The sequence below is a fragment of the Cygnus olor genome, chromosome 1 (assembly GCF_009769625.2).
Source record: "Cygnus olor isolate bCygOlo1 chromosome 1, bCygOlo1.pri.v2, whole genome shotgun sequence".
Taxonomy (NCBI): Eukaryota; Metazoa; Chordata; class Aves; order Anseriformes; family Anatidae; genus Cygnus; species Cygnus olor.
Window position 1 is genome coordinate 58,502,000 of NC_049169.1, and position 26,834 is coordinate 58,528,833.

Below are 26,834 nucleotides of genomic sequence, written 5' to 3' on the forward strand. Positions count from 1 at the left end.
TATTTTGTTATATAAAGAATATGTGTATTAAGTTTAATGGGAAGGCAGCGTTTTCTCATGGACATCTGTTGTTTATCAGAAATGAATAATAGACATTTGTGCCTGAGTTTTACAATATAACAAATGCATCCCCACAGAAAAAGAAAGTGGAGATTTGTAGCTACAATAAATCAGTGTAACAAAATTAAGCGGGAAGGAGGACGCAATTTATACGAATTTTTGGAAGTTGACTTTACCCACTACAGTGAAATACGCTCGCTCACCAAGATCTAGGTGGCCAGGATCATTTACGTCTAAGACCGGGACAATTCTTGATTGGCAACAATGAACTAATTTTTGGATTTTTTTTTCCACCCTTTAGAAATGAACAGTTGCTATTAGGTGAGCCTTTGTCTTAGAATTTTCTTTACTTCAGTCTCCATAAATCTTATGCAAAGTTGCTGCCCTTCAGATGTTTTTCCTTGTTTGAAATATACAGAAATTTATGGCTAGTCTGTCTTCCTGTTGGGTAACAAGAAAAGCAGTGACCTCTGTGACGTGCCATAACCTTGTCTTCCTGCTGCTATAGTGCAGGGTCTTCCCCTGAGGAGTCACCTGGGCTTGTGGCATGCAGGCCTTCTGGTCTGGGCATGACCAGCATGTTACTGCTCCGATCAAGAAAGGCCATTCTTTTAATCCTTGTGCTGCTGTTTCACTGGTGCTTTTCTATTCATACATGGAGGTCTCTTCCAACCTAGATGATTCTGTGATTCTATTCATACTTCATTCATATCAATCTTAGTATTTTCTTTTTCAAGTCTCAGTGTACCAACGATGTCAAAGTATGCAAAACAGACAGTATGGCTGATAAAACCACAAAGCATTTTGTCCATGCTCAAATAAATAACGCCTTATCCTCTGTTTAGGTTTCTTCATGGAACCCACTGTATTCACAGATGTTGAAGACCATATGTATATTGCCCAGGAAGAGTCCTTTGGTCCTGTGATGGTGATTTCCAAATTTAAAAATGGGTACGTTCTCCTCTGGTTACTGTTTGCAAATTTACTTCCTCATTTTCACCGTATGCGTAGAAATGATAACATACATAGTATAGGAATGATAAAATATGTAGTATGATTTTGTTTAAACTTGTAAGACCTGGCTGAAAAATCTGAAAATTTTTAGTATGGGGTATCCTTCTCCATGCCAATATAGAACTAATGCTATTAGAACTGTGCAAGGGAATAGAAGGCAACCCCAAGTACCACTTCTTAAATAAGACTTGGTATTTAATGTAACATTTTTACCGGAGCTTATATAATTGCGACAGCTTGATCAAATTGCAAAATGTGTATTTTTTTTTCCCAGTGTAATTGCTTATTCTCTTTGTCACAAAGGACTGCACAGCATTTTTGTGCATTGGACCAGACTGGCACTTTTTTTTTTGTAACTGAAAGCTATTAAAACTGGCAGCCCACAAAATCATTTTATATCATAGGAATTATTTACAAACAGATGAGATAACCTTATATAAAAACATTATGTAACTTATTTCCACCAGGTTTCATTTTGCTGCAGTATCAAAGTGCATCGAAGAACTGGCCACACAGATACCCCTTTATATCTACAACTTATGCATAGCAAAAAAGGACTATAACAAGTTTTTGAAGTTTTAACTTTGAAGGTATATGGAGAAGAAATACAATCAGGAAATAGCACTCTGAACATGTCCTGAAAAGATGTGTCAAAACAGAAGGCTGAGATTCAACATTTATTCTCCATTAACTTGCAAATTTTGGCAAACTGATTCATAAACCTGCTGCCAAGCTCTGCTTTACAAATGTTTTCGTATTGCTCTAATCCCCAGGTTGTGTTGTAGCTGAGCAAAGTTAGTATGTGTAGTGCAACTTTTCATTTGACATTTCTTAGTGTAGTCTTACACATAGAAATGTAAACACAAGCTTTATAAATTTGAAGCAAGTGTATGAATTTCCTTAAATCTGACAGATTGACACACAGAGTAGTCACAAAAGTAGACACACAAAGCTAACTGGAGAAGAGAGCGCATGGGAAAAGGTGCTTCAATGAAAATGAAGGTGAAAGCTTGCTAATACTTGTTTATTTTACCTCCTAGCAATTAAATCAATTTTTTCTCCCACAGGGATGTTGATGGAGTGCTGCGACGGGCAAACACCACAGAATATGGTTTAGCTTCAGGCGTTTTCACAAAAGACATAAGCAAAGCACTCTATATCAGTGAAAAGCTAGAAGCTGGGACAGTTTTTATAAATACATATAACAAAACAGATGTGGCAGCACCATTTGGTGGATTTAAACAGTCTGGCTTTGGAAAAGATTTAGGTAAGTTGTTCTCTACCTCATTTCTTATCTGATAGTCCAAATCAATGAAAAAACAACTTTAGCCATGAACTACTAAAACAAAAGCTATGGATGTGTTACCTGCATCTCCCACACTCCTCCAGGTAGAGATCTAATTCCTCTCCCATCCGTACAATACTCCCACCTCAATACCTCCAATTCAGTCCCTCCTGTACAAATGTGAAGTAATGCTACAGCATAGAGAATATTCCTCTCAAGCAGTCAAACAACAGCTTGTCCAGAGCTGCCCGCAGGTTACAAAATGCTGTAAAGCAGCAAAGGTATTGGCCAAAATCTTCTTTCCTTTCCCTCAGAAAGGATGTTAATTTAGGTCTCTCCTCTAAATTTGTAAGTGTAAGAGCTTCAGAAATTTCATTATGCCTCAAAATGTCATCAAAATCTGCCAGTGAGCACTGAGAAAGATTGCATGAAGATATTTTCTTTCCAAAAAGTTTCAAAAAAAAGTCAGGTTTAGTCTAGCAAAGAAACTTTACAAGTCTGGACAGATCAAGCCTCATGGCAGTGAAAAAGTAAAGAAATTTTTTTCACAGTAATGCAACAGATTTTTGCCATTTGAATTTCTAGCAACTATCAGACATTTGTAGAAACCAAAATGATTAATATTATCAGGAAAAAAAAAAAAAGGAAGATCAAAAACTTCTACACAGAATTTTTATCTGGAAACTTAAAGGCAAACCAAACTTCTTAAATTCAACTACGAGTGTCCCCCCCCCCCCCCCCCAGTTGCCCTCTAGAGATTGCTGCCACTTCAATCCCACCCAAGTGACTGCTGCTTAAATTCCAGCTGTTTTCTTTCCACAGTTGTTGGGTTCGGTCTCTTTTTGTTAAACCAGTTCTGTAAATCTAAGGGGGAGGGTAAACTAATTAGTTTCTCATCATTTGTTAAGGACTCAAATCTTGGCTACAGCATTTTGATTTTTTCTTTAATGATATAGTTATGTTCTCTGACAGCTTTCTCTCATTTAGCTGCTGTTCTAACTGATTAATATTGTGCTTGTGCAGGTGAAGAAGCTCTTCATGAATATCTCAGAACAAAGGCCATCACTGTGGAATATTAACAGCCTCACTTGGAAAGTAAACTTTTGGCAAAGTTTTAATCTTAAGGACTCCACAAAGCACTTAATACCATGCCCAGGATATGCTGTCTGCAGTGTTACAACTAGAAAAAAAGAATACACCCATTCCATAGATAAATTTCTGTAAATCAGGTCCAAATTTTAGTCTCACTGAAAGACAAAGGTATTTGGGAATTAACCTGAAGTTATTTAAATTATCCAGCAACAGTAGCAGTTGTAAGCACAAGCAAAAAAAAAAAAAAAAAAAGTATTTTAAAAAATAAGCCAAACCACAACTGAAGGATAAGTTCTCACATGCCTACTACTTATTTGTGTGAACATAGTATCTACATGATCATTTTTAATCCTTAGTCATAAAGCTTGACTTAAAGTTGAACTAAAATATGCATATTATGTCATTTTTGCTATAAACGAGTTCAAGTTTTACAGTAGCAATTAAACATTCTGCTCTGGTGATTCTTCAGCAGTACAGAAAACCTTTGTGCCATTAGTAAATCAATGCAAGAAAGTGCACTTACTATGATCTTTGTATAACACATACAGAGTTCAACATCAGTGTTAAAACTATGCATATCAAGCTAAAGTTACCTGAAAATATTTTCTATCTTTTTGTTAATATGGAACACGTGATCTGCCTGCAGTTTGAAAGGTGTTTACACTAACAGATTAAAATCACTTTGTGTCTGTGCAGATGGACTGTTATCACCGTTTTATATTAACCTACTGGAAAATCTATTTTAAAATGACTGAGTTAAGACATTGGCTTTCAAACTTTCTTCAGTTTGAAGCTTTCCGAACAGATCAAGACCTTATCTAACAAACTAAACCTACTAGGACTGCTTGCTCTTCTTAGTCTGCAACTCCACCTAGAGTTTAATATGATCTGTGAGCTACCATTAAAAGTAGCAGCCCCATTCTTTGATTCCCATCCTTTCCATTCCCTAAAATACTCGGTGACTTAACCAGCTAATCTCAGTGAATCGTGCCCCCCTTCCATTTTTAAGAAGCCACACTGTGAAAGACCAGAATCCTTGTAATTTCTAATCAGAAACACTACCAAACAGATCATAAAACTCTAGAATTAAGTGCTGGATTTAAAATAAATGGTGTAAATAATTGCAGGTTTCAAGTCATGATATTTTAAATTTAATATTTGAGTAAATACAATATGGAAAATTTTACTTTAATGGTGTAGAAAATACAAAGTTCCTTTAAGAAACAAACTGTGATATCCAGGAGCATCATAGATTCTTCTGAAATGCAAAGCCGTCTGTAAAGTAAATTCAACAGCCCAAATCATTGTATTTGATCAATCTGAGGAGAGTACGAATAAGACATAACTTCACTGATTACAGTTCCACAACTGTTTCAAGCTAGTTCAACCTCAGTACCGGCATACTGAAAATTAACCTTCTTATTCTTCTGGCAATGGCAGTTGTTAACCAAATGGAGAGGACAGAAGCGTGGTAGAGAAAGTGGGAGATTAGAAGTGTGGCTTAGAGCAGTTGTAACACCACAAAGGCAGACTTAACCATGTAAGTACCAAGGATATCTACACTATAGCCACAAACATTGCAGATATGAGCTAGTTCAGGGACTAGCAGCAACCCACCCATAACTCAGTGCAAGCCAAGAAGAATAAGTAATCCTTTATCAAACTCTCTCAAGTCATGGCTTGTTACAAAGCTGTCCTTTACCGTGCTACCTCATCTTGAAATGGCTCCAACCACTGCTTTGGTGTTCAACAGCTACTATCATGAGTGCAATGTAGACAACCTCTGATGTACTTTAAGGTAACGTTTAATACTGAAGACAGTACATAACATTTCACAGGACACCATATAAAAGAAATAAAATATTTTTCTCCTAGTTACCTCTTTCCTCCCCTTGAAGCGAATATTTATTTTAAGCACACTACAAAAATCTTTATTCAACAAAGCAACAGTTCTTAAATAGCTCTGCAGCACGCCTTCCTGTTCAAGTGCCCCAAATTCTAGCCACTTTCTTTGTCTAACCTCATGATGAAGCTTGGAATTTCCATTTTGTTTGATGAATAAGACAGTACTCAATCTTCAGAGATGCAGCTTGCCTCAGAGTCATGAGTAGATCCTGAATTTTCCTCTATGTAAACTATAGCATTTTATGTGATCCTGGGAAGTGTCACATTTTGCGTCACATTGGTGATGCAAAAAACACGGTAGTTTTAAGGGCCAAATTGTCAAAGAAAGAAAACAGTTTGTTTGTTTTTTCTTTTAAAAAAAAGTAAAATAAAAATGGATTTACTCATTCACTTTGCTGTCCAAAATTTCTATTTTGCCCTTTTCTCCCTTTTGTTTAGGGAACTTAATGTTGTGTATTGTCACTTCATCAGTTGTACAGTCATCTCCAGATTCCAAGTCATCTTCTGAAGTTAGTATCTCCTCATCCGTATCAGAGCCACTCAGTTCAACTACTGCCACATTCTGGAAAAAAATAAAAACAAAAACAAAACTGAGTTAACACATTATACATTTCTATATCACTTCTATCATTTGAGTAAAATATAAAGAAAACAAATCAATCAACCCTACTAGCATAAGAAAACCACAACCACAGTTAGAATTTTGGCTTCTTCTATGATTATGACAGGTATCATAAGCAGATTCCTAAATATAAAAGTTGTAATTTTATTGCCTAATAACAAACATAAGGGCATTTTTGTATCATTATAAAAGAGAGAACTGAATACATAGCTGAACTCAGTCTAAATTAGAAGTTTAAACTGGTGAGCAGTAAGCATCAAAACTAATATTCAGTGAAGAATTTAAATCAAACCACTTAATGCATAAAGGGGTCGTGATATATGCATATGAAGTGTTTATATATTTATGAATGTAAATAATATAATCTAGTATTATTGATGGTACTACAGCCATCAACGCAAAGTAGCAAGTAGTTTAAATCACCAGGATATTTTCTGAAGCAAAAAATGATTGCATATTTCCATATGCAGAGCTATGATTTGAGGTCTGTTTTTTTTTTTTTTTTCTGTGAAAACATCTGTCTTAAACCGACAGTTCTCACCTCAAAAACTTCCTGTATGCTGCAAGGCAAAATACAGGAATATATATTTATACAAAATATGTTAAATACACTAAATGCACACATAAATATATACATGTATATAAATACATGTATAAATACAAAATATAGGATACATATTTATTATGCAAATACATTTCTTACATGATCTGCAAATAGCACTATGCTATTAATGATTAGGTCTCCTAGCTCGTTTATTATAAAGCCAAGACTTTTTTCAGATGTTGCCATATCAAAAATCTTTTTAAAATCCTGCCCGTTACCCATGTCATATCAGCATGTTACAACAATTCTCATAATCCACTTTGTTTTTTCACTGTTCTTCAGCCTAGTTCTTTCTAAGATCAGAGGATTATTTTACTTGTTTCTAAATTTATTGTATAGAACCAAATATATAGTATTTACCATTTCTATAACTTTTTCTGTGGTGTCATCTAGATTTTCAATATCAAATTGATGAGCTGGTGCTGTTACCATTTTTCTTCTTAGCTCATCATTTGCATGCGCCATCTGTGGTAAAAAGCTCTGTACTCTGTCCAAAACTGAAACAGAAATAATTACCACCTGCATATCTATAAAAAGACACATAATCACTTATACATTTATACCTCAGAAATCTGAGCTTCTAAACAGATTCCATTTCAATTGTAATGTCCAATTGTCATCTTATGTTTTAATAGCAGGATTCTTTATAATATTCAATTTCCCAAGACATAAATTGCAAAAAGACACAGAATTCGTCAGCATCTGGTACGGGTGAAGAAATCGCACCTACAATTCCATTTGTATTCTTAAAACAAAATGTGGCTAGTAAATGCCATGGTTTAAAATACACATTGAATGGCATCTTGAGAAACTTCCACATCAGCATTACCTCCAATGGAAATAAAATTATGTCCTCCTTTCTTCCCTTACAAAGTATAGACTGAAGGACTCAAAGATGACAGAAAAATTAGCTGTAGCACAGATGTCATGCTACACAAAATAAAGTAATACGATTACCAAAAAGGGCTCTGAAATTAAGATGGTGGGAGAGAGACAGATGATCTAGGTTGAAGTATAACGCACTTGTCCTCTACAGAAGTCTCCCTCTAAGCTCGTTGTGGACTTCCCGACAATTTTAAGATAATCACTGTAATTAGCAGAATCACACCCATCTCTTCTCCATGTGGAAAAAGAGAATCTTCACCTGCCTCCAGACTTTCTTCAGGTAATCTTTGCTCCACACATACAGATCAATCAGTTACTAGTTTTCATTCTCTGTGAAGTAATACGTACTATTCTGAATGAGCCCCATGCAAGTCTAACAGGCATAATGTACATCTGAAATGTTGTCATTTTCATAAAGACATGCATTCCAATTAATTTGTTATGAATGAAATATTATATGGTCTGGCTTAATAATTCTGGCAGAACATTCATTAAAAAATAAGTTATTAAAATTATCCACATAACATGCATGAATTTGAAAGTAGCTGACTAAATGAAGACCAAAGGTACAGCCTAGCTAATTCACTGTATGCAGACATTGGAATTTTTCTCTAAGCATAAGTCTCTAAAACTTAAAACTGCAACACCTAGCACAGCATATCAAGTTTTGCAGAAACAGCAGTTACATAATAAACCTGTAGGAGGTGTAACTGCAACAAAGAATCTAACACCAACAAAACAGAACATGAGAGTTTCTCCCTTTACCAATGCAAGGAAATAGTTGCAGATTCACAGATGCAAAAGAATGTTAAACTGTTAAAGTATTAAACATTAAATTATGTTAAATGAAATACCTAGTAGTTGCCACTGCCCCAGAAGCAGTTATACTTACCATTACTCCTTGGCATCCTAACCGTCTGTAAAGTTGTGGCCTTCTTACTGCTACGTTTTGAACTAATCAGTAATGTTTCTTCTAGCCCTGGAAACAAACGGGTGCTTAAATGTTTACCTGCACCAACCACAAATCTCACGTTTTAAGTGTGAAGATCTTCTCTTGCTGCTCCTTCTCCCCCCTCTCTACACCAAACCTAAACAGATGAGGACTAATTCAGCCATCTCTGCCTCCAGAAATTCCACTCTGCTTTCCTGCAAATGCTGTTTTTTCACGTTTGCTTGGGATGGGACACGTCAGTACCTCTGTACGCAACAGGGAGTGAGTATCTAGAACTTGCTACCACAAAGAGTGTGAAAGCAGATGGATCAGCAGGTACAAAACGGAGTTAGACGAACTCAGGGCAGCAGTCACAATCAGGTCCCGTGGGACTGAGCGGAAGGAACGTGCCCTCCAGCAGCCCTACCCTACAACTACAGACACAGCAATTACAAGAACAGCAGCAGACAGCGCTCAAGTTAAAAAGCCCCCGGTATCACGTGCTACCGCAGCTGCTGGGAGAAAGGCTACCAGACTACACAGAGCACTGGTCTGCCCAGCAGTCATTTCAAAGCCTTTCTCAAAGATTTACTTCGCAAACCGGAGCTCCCCCGGGCTGCGGCTGGGGCCGGCTCCCCGCTGCCGGCCGAGGCGGGGGGCATCCCGGCTACAGGCCCGGAGGCCCAGCTGAAGAGGGGTGGCGGCGCTGCCCCCTCCCCGAGCACGGGGGTCCCGCCGCCCCCTCCCCGGCCCCGTATCGGCCGCTCACCTGGGCGGCGCCCCGCGGCCAGCAGCTCCCGGGAGGCGCCCGGCGCCGCCGCCATGCGCGCACCCGGCCGGAAAATGGCGGCCGGGGAAGGCCCCTCAGCGACCCCTGGCGGGCTCCCGGGGGGGTGCGCTCCAAAGCGAAAAATAATTTTAAAAAGGGCTTTGGAATCTTCGTGGGATTTTTTGGTAACTTTCCCGTTTTTATGATCGGAATCTGGGGAGTCAAATGTGGGATCCTGAGGGAATTGTAGTTGTCGTTTGGAAAAGCAAGTGCTGCAGCTGCCAGGTTCAGCTGGGGGCTGTTCCGCAGCTCCCGGCCCTGTCTGTAAGCTGGGCAACGGGAAAGCCCTAAAACGAGAACTGAGTGCTTCCTAAGAGAGGAGATGGGATGTCCAGGCCCAACATGAGTACAAGGAGTAATCAGGTAACTATTGTTCTAGTAGGAGATGTGAAATTTTTTGAATTTGCTGCCTGGTTTGCACCTTTCTGCCCAGCCATGCTCCAGAATTCCAGCTTCCAAGAAGGATCCCTCTGCCTGCTCTTGAAGACTGACAGGTGCTGAGGACTGAGTTATTTAGTGGTGGGCCACAAAACACTGAGGCCCTCTGAATTTGCTCCCAGCCCAGAATAACCATACATGAGCCCCAAGTAAGACATTTCATCCATGGGTACAAAGCAACTTGAGCGGAGGGAGGGACACGGTGCTGCCAAGGAACCTCTGGCAGGGTGCGATGAGGTGAGTTGCGCAAGATGCCCAAGCAAGCAATGAGAAAAGCCAGGAACAGCACCCTCAGGTGCTATTCTCGTATATTCCAAGCCGCGGTCGGCAATACCAGTAGCAGAAGCACGCTTTACTTGGTTTGCACAGCACCCAGCTGGGTACTGAAGCTACATAGCACAAGGTGCAGGTGCATGTGGCTGTCATGAGGCCAGGGGACAACAGCTCCTGTAGCCCACAGAACTGATAGCCCAAAGGTTTGGGCTGCTTCATTCCTTCAATGCAGTCTCGACTTGGAGCTCACGGTGATGCTTTGTGTGCCTCTGCTGCAGTGCAGAGCGTTTTGGCTGCTGTCCTGCGAATACATCGTCCTGTGCTTGAGCTGCTGCTTTTCCACGCACCTTGAGGCAGCTAGCTCCAGCCGATGGCAGATACTTGGTGCCTTGCCCGTGCTCTCTTCTGGTCTGTCGACAGAAAGGAAAAAAGACACTGCAGGCTTGGCTGCTGCCACCATCATTAAATCCAGGTTGCCTTTCCTTCCTCTTTCTTCTCTTTCACTTTCCACTTCAGGCATCCCCAGTGCTTTGAAGTGCGGAGCAGCTGTCGGGGAATAACACCAACAACGGTAACAACCGCACAGATTCAGCCGGCTCCACCATTTTAATACACTAAGCTAAAAAAGCAAGTGTGCTTCCAGACGAGGGTTTTGAGGGTTGATTAACAGGGCCCAGCAACGCCTTGGCCATACAGCGAGTCAGTGAGTGGCGCTTCATTTGAGATGGGCAGTTGATTGCAGGCGTGGTATGCATGGACTTGCACTCAAGCGCTTGGTGTTGAGGGAAGGGTAGGCGGCCTGACAAGAGCCAGAATATTTCAGCTGACCCAAATACCCAGAAAACCCCGTTTCTTCGGAAGCTATTTTTAACCACCCTGCAGGACAGAATGAAAATGTTCCAGTAGCAAAAATAAAAATAAAAATTCCAAAGTAAAGCAAAAACTGCTGACTCGGAAAGCTCTGCCAGGAAACCTTCCCCCCTCCCCGAGGCCAGGGCTGCCTCCGCCGCCCCTTGGGCTCCCCGGGGGCTGCGGGGCGCCCCCCTCAGCGGCGGAGCAGCGGGCGGGTGGCGGCCGTCGCCGCCCGGCCCCTTCCCCTCCGCCGGCTGCGGGCTGCCGGTGGCGGCGGCGCATCACGGGGCCACATCATCGCGGGGGCCGCCCGCCCGCCCGCCGCTTCCGCGCCTGCTCGGTGCGGCGCCGCTCACCTCGCCCGCAGCTGTCACCGCCGCGATGGAGCGGCCCCGCCGGCCGCTGCCCGCCTCGCCCAGGTGAGGGGCGGCGAGGGGAAGGGGACGGAGGGGACGGGGGTGACGGGGACGGGGGGGACGGGTAAGGGGCGGCCGGCCGGCCAGCCGCCGCCCCCCCCCCGGGGGAGGGGGGGGTCGGGAAAGTTTCCCCGCCGGGCGGAGCCGCGGGGGCCCGGCAGGGTGCTGCGGGGTGAGGCGGCCCCGCAGCCTGCCCCTGCGCTCGGCCCCGGTGCTGTGGCCTGCCCTGAGGCTGCTCTGCACGGTACCGGGTCCGTGGAGGCACAGCCGGCGCCCGGCGCTCCCCGCATCTCCCTCGCGGTGCTGGTCCCACCTGGCGCCCTTCAGCTGCGCCGGGATCTGGCTGGGGTCGCTGGAAAAGCAAGGAGCTTCTGCCCGAACAGGAGGCGTGCAGCCTGCAGCCATCACCTTCTTCCTTCTTTCTTTCCTTTCTTTTTTTTGTCTACAAGCTTTGCGATTAACATGTGGTGACACAACACTTGCGCTCTTTCCGTCCTCTCCTGCCAAAACATAAGAGCTTTCTGTCATTTCCTCCACTCTATCATTAATTCTCAATTACGTTCAAGTAGGAGCTGCAACCACTTTCCCTAATTTCAGTAAATATTATCGTTACCTCCCGCCCCGTGCTGTCCAAGATGCAATCGTGTCCTCTTCGCTAACATTTTATCCTAGATTATAGACCACAATATATTAGCCAGGCTCTGATAAGTGCAGCATATAAAGTTAAATTATTGTTTAGTCTTAGTATCAGTAATAAATCATAAAGATACAGGGAAAAAAATAAAGTCTTCTCATATGTCTCTTCTACATAGAGTCCTGCCAGCTGTTAGTAGATATCCTAAGTTATCTGTGCTTTACCAGCTCAGTAATGTGGGTAAAAAGATGAGATTAGATGGGAAGACCTGTCTTGGCAGTATTCCCCACTTATATTGCCTTAAAGAGATTATGAACCTGGAATTGTAATGACATGGTATGACTGGTAGACATTTCAGAAAGAAAAATAAAACGTATCATTTTCTTTTCAAATACTTAAGGATATTATTCCCCCAAAACAATGTGAGGTCTGTATCCTAGTGCCTGAGTTAATATGCGATTCATCCCTCCCTCATGATGACGGTAGAAACCTGTAATCAGGATCCCAAATAGTACAGCTAGGACTCATCCAGGTAAGCACCTAATGGTTACTTAATCTAAAGGAGAGCGCTACCTCTTCTGTTTCAAACTTCCCCACCTGCTTTTGATGGTCTGGATGTGATTTGCCAGACAGTTTTCGTGCCGGCATTCCGTTTGGGTGATTTTGCAACCTGACCGCATTTCACAGCCTGCCGCTTCGTTTCTGGCTCTGTTTTGGTCTTTTTTAATTGAGTTGCCTTAAAAGTGCAGAGGCAAACCAAATCTTTTTCTGACAGCTGCTTTTTTCTTCCTCGGGGCAGAAATCGAAAGCTGCCATGTTCAGGAAGTGAAATGCAGCAGTCTGAAACTTGTCTGAAAATTGAGCCTGAGGCTGGCTGCTCCTTCAGTGTCTTCATTATTTTCAAAAAGGCATTTGGAGGTTGTTTCATCTATTTTTTTTCTTTTTTTTTTTTTTGGTCTCTTTTGCAGTTGATTTAACCTACAGGTGCCAAAAAATAAACAGCATATTAACTAGTATATCACATAATATTTAAAAACTGGTATGTGATGCCTGTTTATCTGCTGTGCACACAACGTTTATAGTCTTTCTTCATGTTTTCCATTTTTTCATCCCAAACATTAAGTATCTGGTATAAATAATCTTAGCACAGCACACCATCTTAGGTTTGGGATGCTACAAACTGGTTAATAATAATACAGACTGTTTACTCTGTCTATATGCTGAGGTGAACTGATGTAGCTTTCACTTTCTGCTGATATGTTCACCAGGACACAGCAGTGTAAATGATTAGCCATAGCTGACATAAGGATGTCGGGGTGATACCGGGAATTTGTACGTACAGAGGACACAGCAGTGGAGAAGAGGCCGTGCAGATCCTGTATCACCTGTGTAAATCTTCTGAACCTACAAAAAATCCCCTAAAATGTCACATTCCAGACTTCAGAATCTCAGAACTGTTGAGGTTGGAAGGGAACTCTGGACACTGCCCCATCAACCGCCGCTGCTCAATGTAGGGTCAGCTAGGGCAGGTTGCTCTGGGCCATGTCCGCTTGGATTGTATCACCGAGGATGGAGACTCTGTAACCTGCTTGGACCAGTGTTCAGCCACCCTCACAGTGTGGAAAAACAAAAAGGGGAAAAAACAAAACAAAACAAAACAAAACAAAACAAAACAACTACACTTTTTTCTTATGCATAAACAGAATTTTACGTGTTTAAATTTGTGTCCACTGCCTCTCATCCTTTCACTCGGTACCACTAAAGAGTCTGGCTTCATCTTTTTTAACTACTCTCACCAGTTATTTGTACACTTGGCAAGATCCCTCTGGGCATCCAGCTTCTCCTCACCTATCAGATGTTCAAATCCCCAAATGATCTTCATAACCTTTTGCTGCACTGGCTTCACTGTGCCCATGTCTCTCCTACACTGGGGAGCCCAGAACTGGACACAGCACTCCCAACATGTCTCACCACTGCTGATCGCTGGAAGATTGCCTCCTTCCACCTGCTGGCAATGCTCTGCCGGCAGGATTCAGCCTGGGATGCTTTTGGCCTTTCTGCAGCAGGGGCACGCTGCTGGCTGAAGGTCAGCTTGTCCTCCACCGGGGTTTTCTCTGTACAGGTGGTTTCCAGCTGCTGGGTCCCCAGCCTGTGCTGGAACGTGGCCTTATTTCTTGCCACCGTCAGGACTTTGCCTTTCCTGTTGCTAACCTTCATGAGATTCCTGTTGGCCCGTTCCTGCAGCCTGCCAAGGTCCCTCTGACTGGTAGCACAGCCATCTCACATAATCTTCATTATATCCGTCTGTAGACATGGCAATGACCATTTCATTATAATTATCCCAGTGTTGAATAGGTGGAAGCAGCCCATGAAGGGGAAAGAATCAAACACTAGATATTCAATAGCTACACAAGCTGGTATAGAAAACTATTTAAAAACACATATCAACATCTCCTCCATGATACTTGTATACGGTGTTTTAAATTCAAAATCCAGCAACACCAGGATCTCTCCTTAATTAATAAATGGTGTTTGCAGGCATGTCTCAAATGACGAAATCCTAACCTCAGCTAAATCAGTGGCAAAATTCCTGTTGCTGTACATGTGATTAGGATGTTGATCATTCTGAAGAGGAATGTATTGCAAACAAGTGTCAAAATGAGCAAAGCTAGAGGCCTGAATTTTCTTTACAGTAGATTATCACATGCATAGACTGTTGTCCAAAGAAAGGCCCTTTCTAAGGTAGTACCTACCTGTCTATTATGGCAACATATTAAAGGTCAGTGTTTCATTAATATTTCATATAACGTGCCTGAATATCCCTTTCCAAGGCTTGTTCTTGTACTGAGAGGTGTTTCTCAGACACATTTAAGCTATGGTGTTTTATTTTAAGCCACGTAGAAGTGCAGCAGAGAGATTATTATTGCCTTAAAAAATTACCTGTAAAAATTGTTTGCAGCTTATAGGAAAAAAGGGCTTTGACTACAGTATGATTAGATATGGACCCTGTGAAAGCTCTCAGTATTGTTTAGTTTGGTGTTATCTTTTCATTTTGTTAGCCAGACTCTGAAAGAAATCAGAAAATTAATTTTTGTAGCCTTAGACTTCAATAAATATTTGTTTTAGCCTCACATAATATTGACTTTAGAAAAGTTTCGTATTCTGTGCTTCAGCATTCTTCCCTCTTCTGCTTTTTCTGAAGGTACTTTAAAAAGTATGGTGATTGTTTTCATGCTTTAAATCAATCGTCAGCAGTGTAATTGCTGTACGATCAAATTTTTAGCCATAGAACCCAGTCCCTTGATCCTGCTGGTGGTGGATGTTCTTTAGGTGCTGGGAAGGCGTGTAAGAAGCACCTCCTTGCTACGCTCCTGAGAACAGAATCCTCACCGTGACTGAAACAACGTTTGGGTAATAATGAAGAGCATTCTTGCTGCCTCTTCCTGAACAGTTGCATTTTCCATGTCATCTTCATCTTCCTCAGATGTGACAAGACCAATCAAGTCAATCAAAGGTGAAGGATGGAAAAATCTGATAACAGTCAGGTGTTCAGTTTCATGGCTGAAGTATGAGAGATTTTACTGAAGCAGCTATTCATTTCCAAAAATCAGCATCTCTTCCAGCTGGTGGTCCTCTGTATTTTCCACACCATCTCCTTCTGCCTGTTCAGTTACAGCATCAGACATGCTGTCTCTGTATGTATTTTAAAAATTGCTGTATGCATTAGTTGTATTAATTGTTGTGGAGAAAATTGCTTTGTTGTGTGCCAGATTGCTAAGTGTCTCACTTTTCAGGAATATGTCCTCAGCACACAGCAGGGTATGACTCTGTTTCCTATTTGTGTGTGCTTGCAGGACTGAGAAAGAGAGGTGAATAACACAGAGTAATTGTTATGTGGTATAAAGTGAATGAAGGAAAAGAAGGAACTATTAAATGTAGCTATTTAGGAAACAATAATGAGTTGAAAATGATTATATTCATACTCTGGGCAGAGCTCGTTATTTTGCTTGTAGGCAGAAAGACAAGGTGTCCTTTCATTTCATATATAACATGCTGAGTATAATAAATGTGAGGCTGCTTTCTGACTTCTCAAAGGATCTTTGTCTTTATCTCTCTCTCTCTCTTTTTTTTTTATTAGTTCACCTTTGTCTGTAACCTCCTGATTATATGGCAGGAAACAAGATTCACTTACCTCCTCGCATTTTTGCACGCAATTTTTGATATTTTTGCCTCCTTTATTTCACATGAGTTACTCTAGTAGTGCTTGCTCCTTTACCTGGCTATATCTTTTCTAGACAACACAATAAAATCACAATTGTTCTTGTCAATGATAAAGCTTCTTAGGGACTTCTAATCCCTGAGATCATGTTTTTCCTTAGATGTAGTAGGTACAAGCATTTTGTAGCTACAAGCAAAAAACTAAAACTGCAGCAATATTAGCATCCTGTAACTCAGAATAAAATTATTGTATCGGGTGACATTTGGAAGATTATCTTTGCTGGAGCAGGTTTTTAGAAATGAATGCTTACATTCAGAAGGCTTCAAAGTTATTTCCTCTGTGTATGCTCTAAAGATGTAATTACTCTTCGTTGTATGTTTAAATTTTGTAGGATAGTTTTCAGTTCATCTTCTAGAGTTCTCATTTTTAAGCATTTACCATTACCTCATTTTGGCATTTCAGGTCCTTTTGGTAGGAAAAATAGAAATGACTGTCATCCAGACTGCTTTGTACTTTCTCATTTCAACTGTCAGCCATCCAGGCCAGCCTCTTTCCCTGTTTGTAACTTTTACAGTTGACTGAATCATTTTTCTGTCCCCCTTCTTTGTTCTTTTAGGTGTGATTTCTATTTGTTAATACTCTCTCATATTAAATGAAACCACAGTACCCCCAAAAGATCTATATCTTAAAAAAATAGAAAGTATAGACTTACATGGAGAAAACCCCATATGGTATAAAGATATGGGCAATTAACCCAAATATTTTTGGCCGGAGTTCCAGAGAAACGAATAATTTCCATGAGTCAGCGGTCTAGCACTCCAGTGATGTGACTGGAGGACATTGGAGTAACCACAATGACGGCCAGACTCTGCCTTGTTAAAGCTATTGGGAAATTTTCTCAATGTATTTCCCTGGGATTGAAATGAAATCCTTCATTTCTTACTCCTCCACTCCTCCTCAGACAAAAAACCCAAACCCACCACCCCTAAAAAACCTTAGAGTGGGGCTGAGTGGGGCTATGTGGCTTTTATCTTGGACACTTCCCATCTTAGTTCCATATCCCATTCTTGAATTCTTTCATCTCTAATCTGGATGCTTCCTGTGATCGACTGAAAGTCACCTGGCTAAAGCGATCTTAAATTTTCCCTCTGCAGAACTCATGTGCTGCTTTCCATCTTCATAAATCAGCTGGGAACCTTCAGCACTCCGTGTTACAGCCTTCCTGAAACCTTGATTTTCCACAATTTCCATGAACTTCCCTTTCATTCCTCTTAATCCTTCTATAAAGCTCTGTTGTCACAGATTCTGGTAATAGTTAAGCTGCTAGTTCAATGACACATCTGCTTGTCTTTTTTTATGCATTCTATCTTTTCTTTTACTTTCTTTATTTACCCTTGCTTGGGTCAGGCAGAAACCAAATTGCTCCTTCTTGTTCTCTTTCTGTAGCACATAACCAAGCACCATTTTCGACTGTGGTTAGAGCTCCTCTGGGATAACAACAAAGGTCATTTTGTTGTTTTGTTCCTCATAATGATGTGTGGGGAAACTAGAATTGAGGCCTACAAATTTTTATATATAACAAAAGGTTCAACATAGCACAAACTACTACAGAGTGGCAAAAAGGTATCTCAGGAATCTTGGATCCTCTTTTTGACATGTAGAAAAAATTGTGGGTTTTGTTTTTGTTTTTCTTGCAAAATTTGACTTCTTTCTAAATCAAGCAATAAACTCCACTGTTGCTTTTAAAATATTATTTTCTTGGTCAGAGCTGCCTTGGATAACGCAATTGATAGAGGGAAAGTCTTCATGTCGAGTCTGAGTCGTCTCCTCACTGACAAAAACCAAACAAGTAATTCTGTAAGCAGCAGGAGATTTGAAGCTGACTTGCTGTGGCTGTATGTGGGCGAATTATCCTAACTCATGTTTGAAGATGCCTTACAGCAAGGGCACCAATCAGGTTCTCCTGTAAGGCTGTTAGTAACTAAAAGCTTTCACATTTCTATTTTCAGTCAAATGTAATTGAAATTGCTTCAAAAATATTGGATGATTTAAAAAACATTGAAACAGAGAGATGGAAAGTGTAGGCATCATAACATATATATATGATCTTAGTAACCCTATTTTCTTAGGAAAATAGATAAAAAATCCTTCAACCCTAAACTATTTCTATTTCCTGCAGTTTGTAAAAATATAACTTTTTGCAGCTTTGCATAGATTTTTTTTTTCTCTTGAGTTTGTGGAAATGTGTTATCCAACATCGTATTAGTTCAGTCTGCCCAACCTTTGTTCTTTGTTTGTACCAATGATTTACTTGTGTTCATGGAGTCTAGTAATAAATACAGGTCAACAAAACTTCCAGTCAAATGAATACTGTTGTACTTCTAGTAAATTACTGTAACTATTATTGCAACATGAAAACTAAAGAAGAGGAAGGTAAAGTGGCTTCTGATGGAGGACATGTCAAATGACTCGAGACTGCCTATATATCGTTGTCTAATATTCTACCATAGCAGCAATTTGAAAGCAGAAATAAATACACATTAAATCACACTAAACATAAAAGATATATTGTCTTTGGATGACTTGCAGAAAGCAAAACAAACTGACCACATCTGGTGTTAATATTGATCAAGTAATAATATTTTAGTGGTCACTAGACAGGAGAATAAAGTATCTTTAAGGAAATATGTGCAACCGATGCCTCATGCAAAATTAAATAAAAATCAGTTTTGTAATATCTTATTTATCCTAACTCCTAACAGTTTTTGTTTCTAATTTTAATTAAAATTGAATATACCATATTTATGAGTATAGTGCTGCAGGTGTATTTTTAAATCATTAGTATACTATATATACTAATATAAACTTAGTTATATACAAATATAAACTATTGTAGACTGGGCTGAATTGGTCTGAATTTCACTACTGCCTTCTTTCCCTGATATTGTAGTATTTCATTAAAAAACATCCAGCTTTATTGCATATATAGAATCTCTTTATATTTAACATAATTTATATGTTTGCTTCAGAGCAAATTCAGTAAGTAAGATCTTAAATCGGCGTGCTTTTGAATTGTATGTGCCCATATTGTTTTGTGATCATTTTACGGGGCTGAGGAGCAGAGGCTATCAACACGTAAAGACTGTGCCACCCAGAATATCACTTCAGGCTTACCACATCTGTTTTGAAAGGTGTTTTTTCCCCTTTTTTTCTGTGCTTCCTGCCATTAGCACAGGGTATGAAGAACAATAGCAGCACCACAGTGCACCATGTGGGCTCTGTTTTACCACACCTGTGCACCTTCCACAAACAATTTCCTCTGGGGACCTACTGCTTCCAAGGACACTGGAAGTCTAGGACTAAACACAGGGCTTACCTAATGGCTTTGACTTCTGGACTTTAAGAAGGCAAAAGTTGGGCCCTCACCAATTCACTTACAGTCCACGTTGCTTTATCTTTCTCTCACTGGAAAGTACACTGATTTGTGAAACCTCCTCACCCACCAATTTTCTCTTTTTCCCTTCTAATTTCTTTCAATTTAGGTAGTTGAGGGTTGGAGGAGAGTGGCTTGTTTACAAACACTTACTTTGAAAAGGTAGTGGGTGGCCTAAACATTTAAACTAATATCTTATGCCTTCTGTAGAGAGTTAAAATATTTTTAAGTTTTTTATATATACTTTTTTTTTTCCAGATCCAGACTTGCTTATGGAATTATTGAAGACCTGAGATCTCTGAAAAAAACTTTTTGCATGCAAAAAAGGAACATTTTGGTTTATCTGTTTTAAAATTATCAAGCGTGGCTCTTGATGACTCATCTACAAGATTTCTTCACTGACGTCTGAAGAACAAAGTGCTTTTCCAACCTGTACTTCTGTAGCACTATGACTAACTGTAAAGGCAGATCTACCATTGCCAAAACAAACAGCAAAGTTCATGACAGAGAAGGTTTTGTAAACTGGACCATAAATTTTAGTACAATTCAGTCTGATAAATTCTTGAATTTGCTTTTGAGTATGGTTCCTGTTGTTTACCAAATAAACCAGGATGAAAGACACAAAAAAGTGAATGGTATCTGGCAAGATGGATTACAGCCAGCAGGACACAATTATAATGTTAGATCTGACCAGCACACAGAGTACCATCACTTTGCAGAACAAACTTTTCATGGAAGTAATGGACACAGCCCAACTAGCTGTAGCCCTAAATATGATGATTTTACCAGTTATAATTACTGTGATGGAATGGACACTTCAGAAACAGATGCCATGTTGCAGGAAGACAACCTGTCTAGTGACAGTAATGAAGATATTATTGTGGAAGGGAGTAGAAAACAACCCAAAGAATCTAGTAGTATTATGGCATTGCAGATACTTGTACCTTTTTTGCTAGCAGGATTTGGAACTGTTTCTGCTGGCATGGTTTTGGATATTGTACAGGTTGGTATTTGCTTTGGAAGATATTTTTTTAACAGATAATCTGTGGGTTTTGATAGTTCTTAGGTGTGACAATGTAGATGTTCACAGTATTTAGGGGTAATTAGGTCTGTATAAGACTTTGCTATTATGAACTCCTTCCCCCCAAAACTTGTCTTAAATAGTTCCAATATTTCATTTGGAGTCATTCAAGACTTGGTAAGTGTTGTCACTTAGCCACAGTAATCTGGCGAAAAAAAATATTACCTTCTGCTTTAACTGAAGATAGAAATATAACAATGAACATGCTCAAAATTTGTTTGACAGTAATAAATGTATTCAGCTTTAAGTGGAAATTGTAATTAATTGTGATGCCACAATGCATAGGTGTTTAAAAAGATACGAGAATTTATTTTATTACCTCATTTCCATGTGTGCTTTCAGTCTATGCAATTTCTGACATAATGTGTAGATCTGGTCTGTGATAATGCACATGGATATGAAAGTGTGCATTAAATTCATATAATAAATGAAATTCAGTGTATTAGAGCTTTTTTGAGTATTCAAGTGGAAGTGACTTTTTTATATAGTGTTAGGTATACAGAACACTTGAAGTTAAAAACATTATTGGTGTGAACAGGGCTGCAAAGTCACTTCCACCTTGAAATATAGTTGTGGTAGATATGTGCTAGCAGATTTAACTGATGATAGTTATTCAGGATTAAAATAAAATACAACTTTCTCTGAATTTTAAGAGTTACATTAATAATATTTTTAAAACCTGTTTTTAACCTGGAGTTAAGGAACATTTTTATAGGAACATTATATCATAGAGAACATTTTTAAGAGTGCTTTCTAGCTTAACACTGTTGTAGGTGTTTGCAGCATTTCAGTAGAGTTAAAAATAAAAGTTGCCTATGAAGTATTTTTTGTGCAGTTATACTTGAAGAAAATTCTGAGGAAAGTAATAGCTAAGGAAGGCTTAATGGACTAAATTACTTTCTTGCCTACTCTTTGCTTTTTGAAGGCTATATTTGCTTTTATTTCCTACCTACTTTTTTTTTTTTCAAAACCAGAAATTTGTTGTAAACACTAATCTAATGGATTCTTTCTTCCTGTATAAGTAGATGCACAAAAAATTGTTCAAACAGATGAAATAACCACACTATTCAAACTGAGAAGACAGTAGAGAAATCCATCTGGTTTTGCTTTGTTTCATTCTGTCTCTGAGATTTCTTTAGCTATACTTAAAGTTCACTTGAAGGAAGAGGTGACCATTTTTTAACTTTTGGTTATCCCATAATTGTTCAGGCAGTTGTACTAGATGATCTTTTGATGAGGATGACTAGATGAGGATTTTTTGTATTAATTTTGTGTGGTGCCAGGAGTTAGACTTGATGATCCTTATGGGTCCCTTCCAACTCGGGATATTCTATGATTCTATGAATCTATGATCTCTTAAGGTCCCTTCCCCTTCCCCTTCCCCTTCCCCTTCCCCTTCCCCTTCCCCTTCCCCTTCCCCTTCCCCTTCCCCTTCCCCTTCCCCTTCCCCTTCCCCTTCCCCTTCCCCCTCCCCTTCCCCTTCCCCTTCCCCTTCCCCTTCCCCTTCCCCTTCCCCTTCCCCTTCCCCTTCCCCTTCCCCTTCCCTTCCCTTCCCTTCCCTTCCCTTCCCTTCCCTTCCCTTCCCTTCCCTTCCCTTCCCTTCCCTTCCCTTTTTTTCTCCTTTTGTCACTCAAAATCTTGAGAGAGTAAAGAAAACATGGTCTTAAAGCAATCGCAATGAAAAGACACTTTGTACATTAAGAAAAAGGAAAATTAAAATTGACAAGCAAATTTTACTGTTTCCTTACACTGTTTTGCATCAATCTTGTACTTTGTTCATAACATACTGCCAGTTTTATTCTTTTACAGATGCCTTGTTCATCCACAGTTAGTACGTGTTTTATGTCGTGATACAGCTTAATGATCAGCCAAAAGAGGCAGTTTTGTCTACTGCCATTACTGGCTTTCAATCCAATATTTTGCCATGCCTTTCTTCTCTGAAAGGAGCAAAAGTGCTTGGGTAGCTGTTCTTTGATCTGGATTGAGATATTACCTTGTTTTTTCCTTCTATCTTACTTTTAATCTTTCTTGGTTTCTCAGTTCAGCAGCATGCATGAGAGAAATGTGACAAAAAGACAAAACTAAATAACCAACGTTAGCTTTTTCTACCTTAAACTAAGCATAAATCTATGATGTTAGTAGAGCAGGGTATTGAAATGTGATAGAAAATCTTCTGAAAATGAAAATGTGAGGAAGACAAAGCATTCTAAGCTTTTTTTTTTTTTTTTTTCTTAAACAAACCATTTCATGGCTATTCTTTCTCAGTTGTAAGTATATATGTGAATTCATATACAGGAAATTCTGATATCTTGTTTACATTTGAGAATTGATCCTATTTACTATCATATTTCAAATTGCTGCAAATTCCTGCATGCAAAGAAGATTTACATTGTGGTTTTGTTAGTTCAGTTTAAGTTGATACATGATTACATATTAAATACATAGATTGACAGGCATAGGAAGTAGTAGAGCATTTCTACACCAAGAACTCAACACACACAAAAAATATTGGAGCTTGTCTTCATTTGCTTTAAAAAATCAGGGTTTTGGAAATCTGTATTCTTCTAAATTTCATACTTAAAAGTAAGAGTTAGGAGCCATGTTTTCACTTACAAGCTCTGTCCATTTGACAGCTTATTCCTTGCAGTTTTTTACGTGAGGTTTCTAAACAGCTGCAGTAGAAAAGATGAAAATATTGTAAATTAAGAGCAGTTTCCAAAAGCAGGCATAGCACGTGGTATTATTTTAAAGTCATTTTAAAAAGCTTCAAATTAATTATCTCTCTTTAACTAGGTTTGTTATTTAACTCTAGCTTTCTGCTATAAAATAAAAGTTATTAAACTTCATTTTTTTCTGATGAAGCCTTTGAAGTAGTAGTTTAATTTAAGCGGCAGAAATTAACATGCACTATACAAACAGAAATTACATGCATCAAACAGATTAGGTACTTGAACTCTTTTCAGAGAGAGTAAGAAATAAATACTTATACAACAGGAAGAGTAAAAATTTCCAATGACCTTTGCTTAGTCTTTATTTAAAAGATGCAAAGAAAGTACAGTAGTGGAGACGCAATAATTTAGGAAGTTTTGTATCTCTTGCTTTTGGTATTCTGGTCTTTGAAATAGTAGTATGCAGTCATAATTCTATATTATCTGGATAGATAACAGATCTTGCTTTAAAGACTTTTAGGTCTAGTATTAAAAGATCGATTTTTATAGAGACTTTAATTATGAGTTACAGAATTTTTGGCATTACATTAAAGAAGGCCTAAAGAGAATTAGAGAATTTTTCAATTGATTTTTTTCCCACTGTGTCCTTTAAATAGCACTGGGATGTGTTCAAGAATGTTACTGAAGTTTTTATCTTGGTTCCTGCACTTCTTGGTCTCAAAGGAAATTTGGAAATGACCTTGGCATCCCGGCTGTCAACTGCTGTAAGTAACTTTCTCTTCTCCTTCCCCCTTCAGATAGGTGTTGTAAATTTTTGAAAACAAATCTTTGGAACTCTAGTGATTTATGTTTATGGCCTAATCTGGCTTTTACGGGAGCTCTTTAAATCTGTTATTAAATTGGCAAAGTTAAAAAGACAACCGTCTTCCAATCTTCACATATCAAAATTTTACTTCTTTTGTCTCTTCTGAGTCATCATTCAAAAATATGAAGTAGATTATTGAGATTTACATTTGTATTCTGTCAGGTTGGCAGATGTCTTTGGCCTTGACGGGGTTTGAATATGCTAACATGAATATTTTGAATATATTATTCCAAAGACCTCTTGACACCAAAATAAAACATTTCTCACATTGCTACTCCAGACCTTTATTGATCAAACCGTAAGATTTTTTTTTTTTTACTTTCTTGCTAAATAATTTTATTCCTTTTTTTTTCAATTTTTTTTTGGTGTGTGGGGGTCAGCACTGTAACATAGCATAACTGTTCTATTTGCAGTCTCCTTTTGTATGTATTTGTTGTAGTTCCTTTCTACATCTCATGTAGAGATGTTCTGTACCTTCATTTTTCTAGCCCAAGCAATCCGGATTACTTTAGCATAAATATTTGTATGTGTGTAAATAACTAACATGAACTAATTAGGTGGCTAAGCTATTTGTAGTACCTGAACTGGGTATCTCTGTAAGACACTACCTTTCTAAGATAAGCTTTCCATTTTCCAGCAAGGCCTCTTTTCTCTGCCTGTTGCTGCTTGAATGAATCTTACTAGAAAATGTTCGGTCACAGGTGTATATAACTCCAAAGGGGACCTCGCTGTGGCATTGTAAAATAGCACTTCTCTATTTCCCTTGAAAATTGCTCTTGAAACTTTCTCATTTATATGGATTTGTTTTCTGAGCAGTGTTGGGTTTAGACCTCATAGTTACTTTGTAATCAATTACTGTGTCCTAGTATTTCTCCTTTTGTGCTATTTCCAGTTGTTGCTCCCATCTGCTGGCATAAATATTGTTGGTCAGTAAGCGCATAACCTTGCACTTCTGTCGAATTTCATTTGTTTCCATTGCTGTAATCCTCAAGGTCATTCAGTTTTTGTATATTTCAATGCTTTGTATTGACAATGCCTCCCAGGTTTCTGTCATTAATACATTTCATTATCACATTATATTGAGTTATTGTCCAAATGCACACTGTGATGGACATAACCTTAGCAGTCCTGTGAAGGTTTGCTTGTGTCATGCCTTTTATAGAAACTACTGAGTTTTGCCCCATATCCTTTTTTTCATGCGTAAGAATTGACATGTACTGCGTCTTTGTCAGTAGCAGCCTTAGCTATTCATATTTGTTTTGTTTGATTTTAGTGCTGTTACTTTTCTGTGTATTGTCTGTTTCTTAAAAATATTTGTTGTTTTAACCTTACTAAGTTTACTGTCATGCATAAATTTATCTTCTACCTTACTTTCTTTTGGCTTGACATGTTGCTTAATTTGTTCCTGACTGTTACAGCTCATGGTCTGAGGATTGAAAGTGATTGTATCGCACAGTGAAAAACATTCAGGGAAGCCCAATATCTACCAGTGCCTAACTGAAAGCTTAAAAAGAGGTTAAGAATCACCTCCACCTCTTCTGTTTCTGTTAATGGGATCTTTAATTCTTTGTCCAAATTACATCCTTGATCTTTGTCAGATCATGCCTCCAGCACCTATTCTCTGGGCCAGTCAGTGGTTGGTTTCCCCATCATCACCAACGCCATGTCATTTGTGAAACTCATAGTTCTCAGGGAACATTTGGAAAAGGGTCACACAGACCTTTTGTCTGCACTGGGAACATTAGCCCCAGTTTGTATCATCCATTAAATGTTACCAAAAGTGCAGGAGTTGATCCCCCTCGCACACAGAAAGTTGATACTAGAGTTTCCACAACACTGGCTGCGTGTTCAGTGGCTAAGTTGACATCATGAGGTTCAGGACATTTCTGCTCAGCCCAGAATGGCATTCTTAAGAGTATCCCATTAACTGTGTGATAACGTGATCTGCAGATGTCTTGAGTGTGATTTTTTGGAGCCAGTTCGGCCATTTGAAGCCCAAGCCTCCTGACAACAGCACAATATGAAAAGTGTTAGTTTGAGGAGTATTGCCAGTGCCACTTAAGTCATTAAGTCTCATCAAGACGTAAGTCAGCTAATGATTCAGTAGGTTTTATTCAAGCATTTTATTCAAGGCTTCCCCTCACCTCAATACAAGAAATTGCCATGTCTGGCTTGGCAAAAACAAGTTAGCCAGCTCTGTTTGCAGCCTGCCATCATGAAGGTAAATTAGCTGACTAAGAAGAGGTCAGTGAAGTGTACGTTTCTTCAGACAATGCTTTATGGCATGTGGGAGCTCTGGTTTCTTTGGCATTGCCTGGTGTCAAAGTCACAGCACCACCAGCACCAAGCTGTTTCCCAGCTTTGTATGAACAGACTTGTGTTGTTTTTTTTTTCTTGTTTGCTTGTTTTCTGATGCCTGAATTTGCTGAAGCCAGCTCCCCACCAGGTACACACTAAATACAAGACTGTGCCTCTGTGAATAGCTTTACCTTTGAGGAAGACATTTCCAGAATGACTTCAGCATTGGAACTAATTCATAACGTTCTTCCTCAGCTAGCTTATAATTGCATCTGAATTTGTATATGTGTCTATGCTCTTGGGGCTGTAAACTAATCATCTTTGTGGTTTCAATCAACTTCAGGGCATAGCTTGTACTTCTCTTTGGTGTTAGTATGGATGTGAAATTCTCCCTTATCCCACTGCTGTACTGGCAGAAGTGTATGAGGT

The 26,834-nt window shown here is 39.3% G+C and overlaps 3 protein-coding genes across 11 annotated transcripts in view; 2 read left to right on the forward strand and 1 right to left on the reverse strand.

Annotated features, from left to right (window-relative positions):
- Positions 1-5,746, forward strand: part of ALDH1L2 (aldehyde dehydrogenase 1 family member L2) — a 34,783-nt gene extending 29,037 nt beyond the window's left edge. For both annotated transcript variants that reach the window (XM_040560158.1, XM_040560165.1), the window contains exons 21-23: positions 906-1,011; positions 2,142-2,341; positions 3,383-5,746. In XM_040560158.1, the coding sequence (XP_040416092.1) occupies positions 906-1,011; positions 2,142-2,341; positions 3,383-3,438 (362 nt within the window). In that variant the 3' untranslated portion in view covers positions 3,439-5,746. The remainder of the gene's footprint in view (positions 1-905; positions 1,012-2,141; positions 2,342-3,382) is intronic.
- NOPCHAP1 (NOP protein chaperone 1) lies at positions 5,243-11,645 on the reverse strand. Of its 4 annotated transcripts, none has more exons than XM_040560258.1 (5): positions 11,520-11,645; positions 9,649-10,814; positions 8,360-8,446; positions 6,943-7,079; positions 5,243-5,918 (listed from the first exon to the last, which is right to left on the reverse strand). In XM_040560258.1, exons 2-5 carry the CDS (start codon positions 9,662-9,664, stop codon positions 5,736-5,738), a joined length of 423 nt encoding a protein of 140 aa, XP_040416192.1. In that variant the 5' UTR covers positions 9,665-10,814; positions 11,520-11,645; the 3' UTR covers positions 5,243-5,735. The 4 variants fall into 4 exon arrangements, with proteins under 4 accessions (XP_040416192.1, XP_040416182.1, XP_040416165.1 ...); XM_040560248.1 differs by having other exon boundaries at positions 9,168-10,814; positions 11,520-11,641; XM_040560231.1 differs by lacking the exon at positions 9,649-10,814 and having other exon boundaries at positions 11,455-11,626.
- SLC41A2 (solute carrier family 41 member 2) overlaps positions 10,977-26,834 on the forward strand; it is a 58,624-nt gene continuing 42,766 nt past the window's right edge. The window contains exons 1-4 of one of the 5 annotated variants that reach the window (XM_040560189.1): positions 10,997-11,209; positions 15,171-15,354; positions 19,751-20,495; positions 23,899-24,006. In XM_040560189.1, the coding sequence (XP_040416123.1) occupies positions 19,941-20,495; positions 23,899-24,006 (663 nt within the window). In that variant the 5' untranslated portion in view covers positions 10,997-11,209; positions 15,171-15,354; positions 19,751-19,940. Of the gene's footprint in view, positions 11,210-15,170; positions 15,536-19,750; positions 20,496-23,898; positions 24,007-26,834 lie in introns of all 5 variants that reach the window. The other 4 variants (XM_040560199.1, XM_040560209.1, XM_040560180.1 and 1 more) reach the window with 4 other exon arrangements.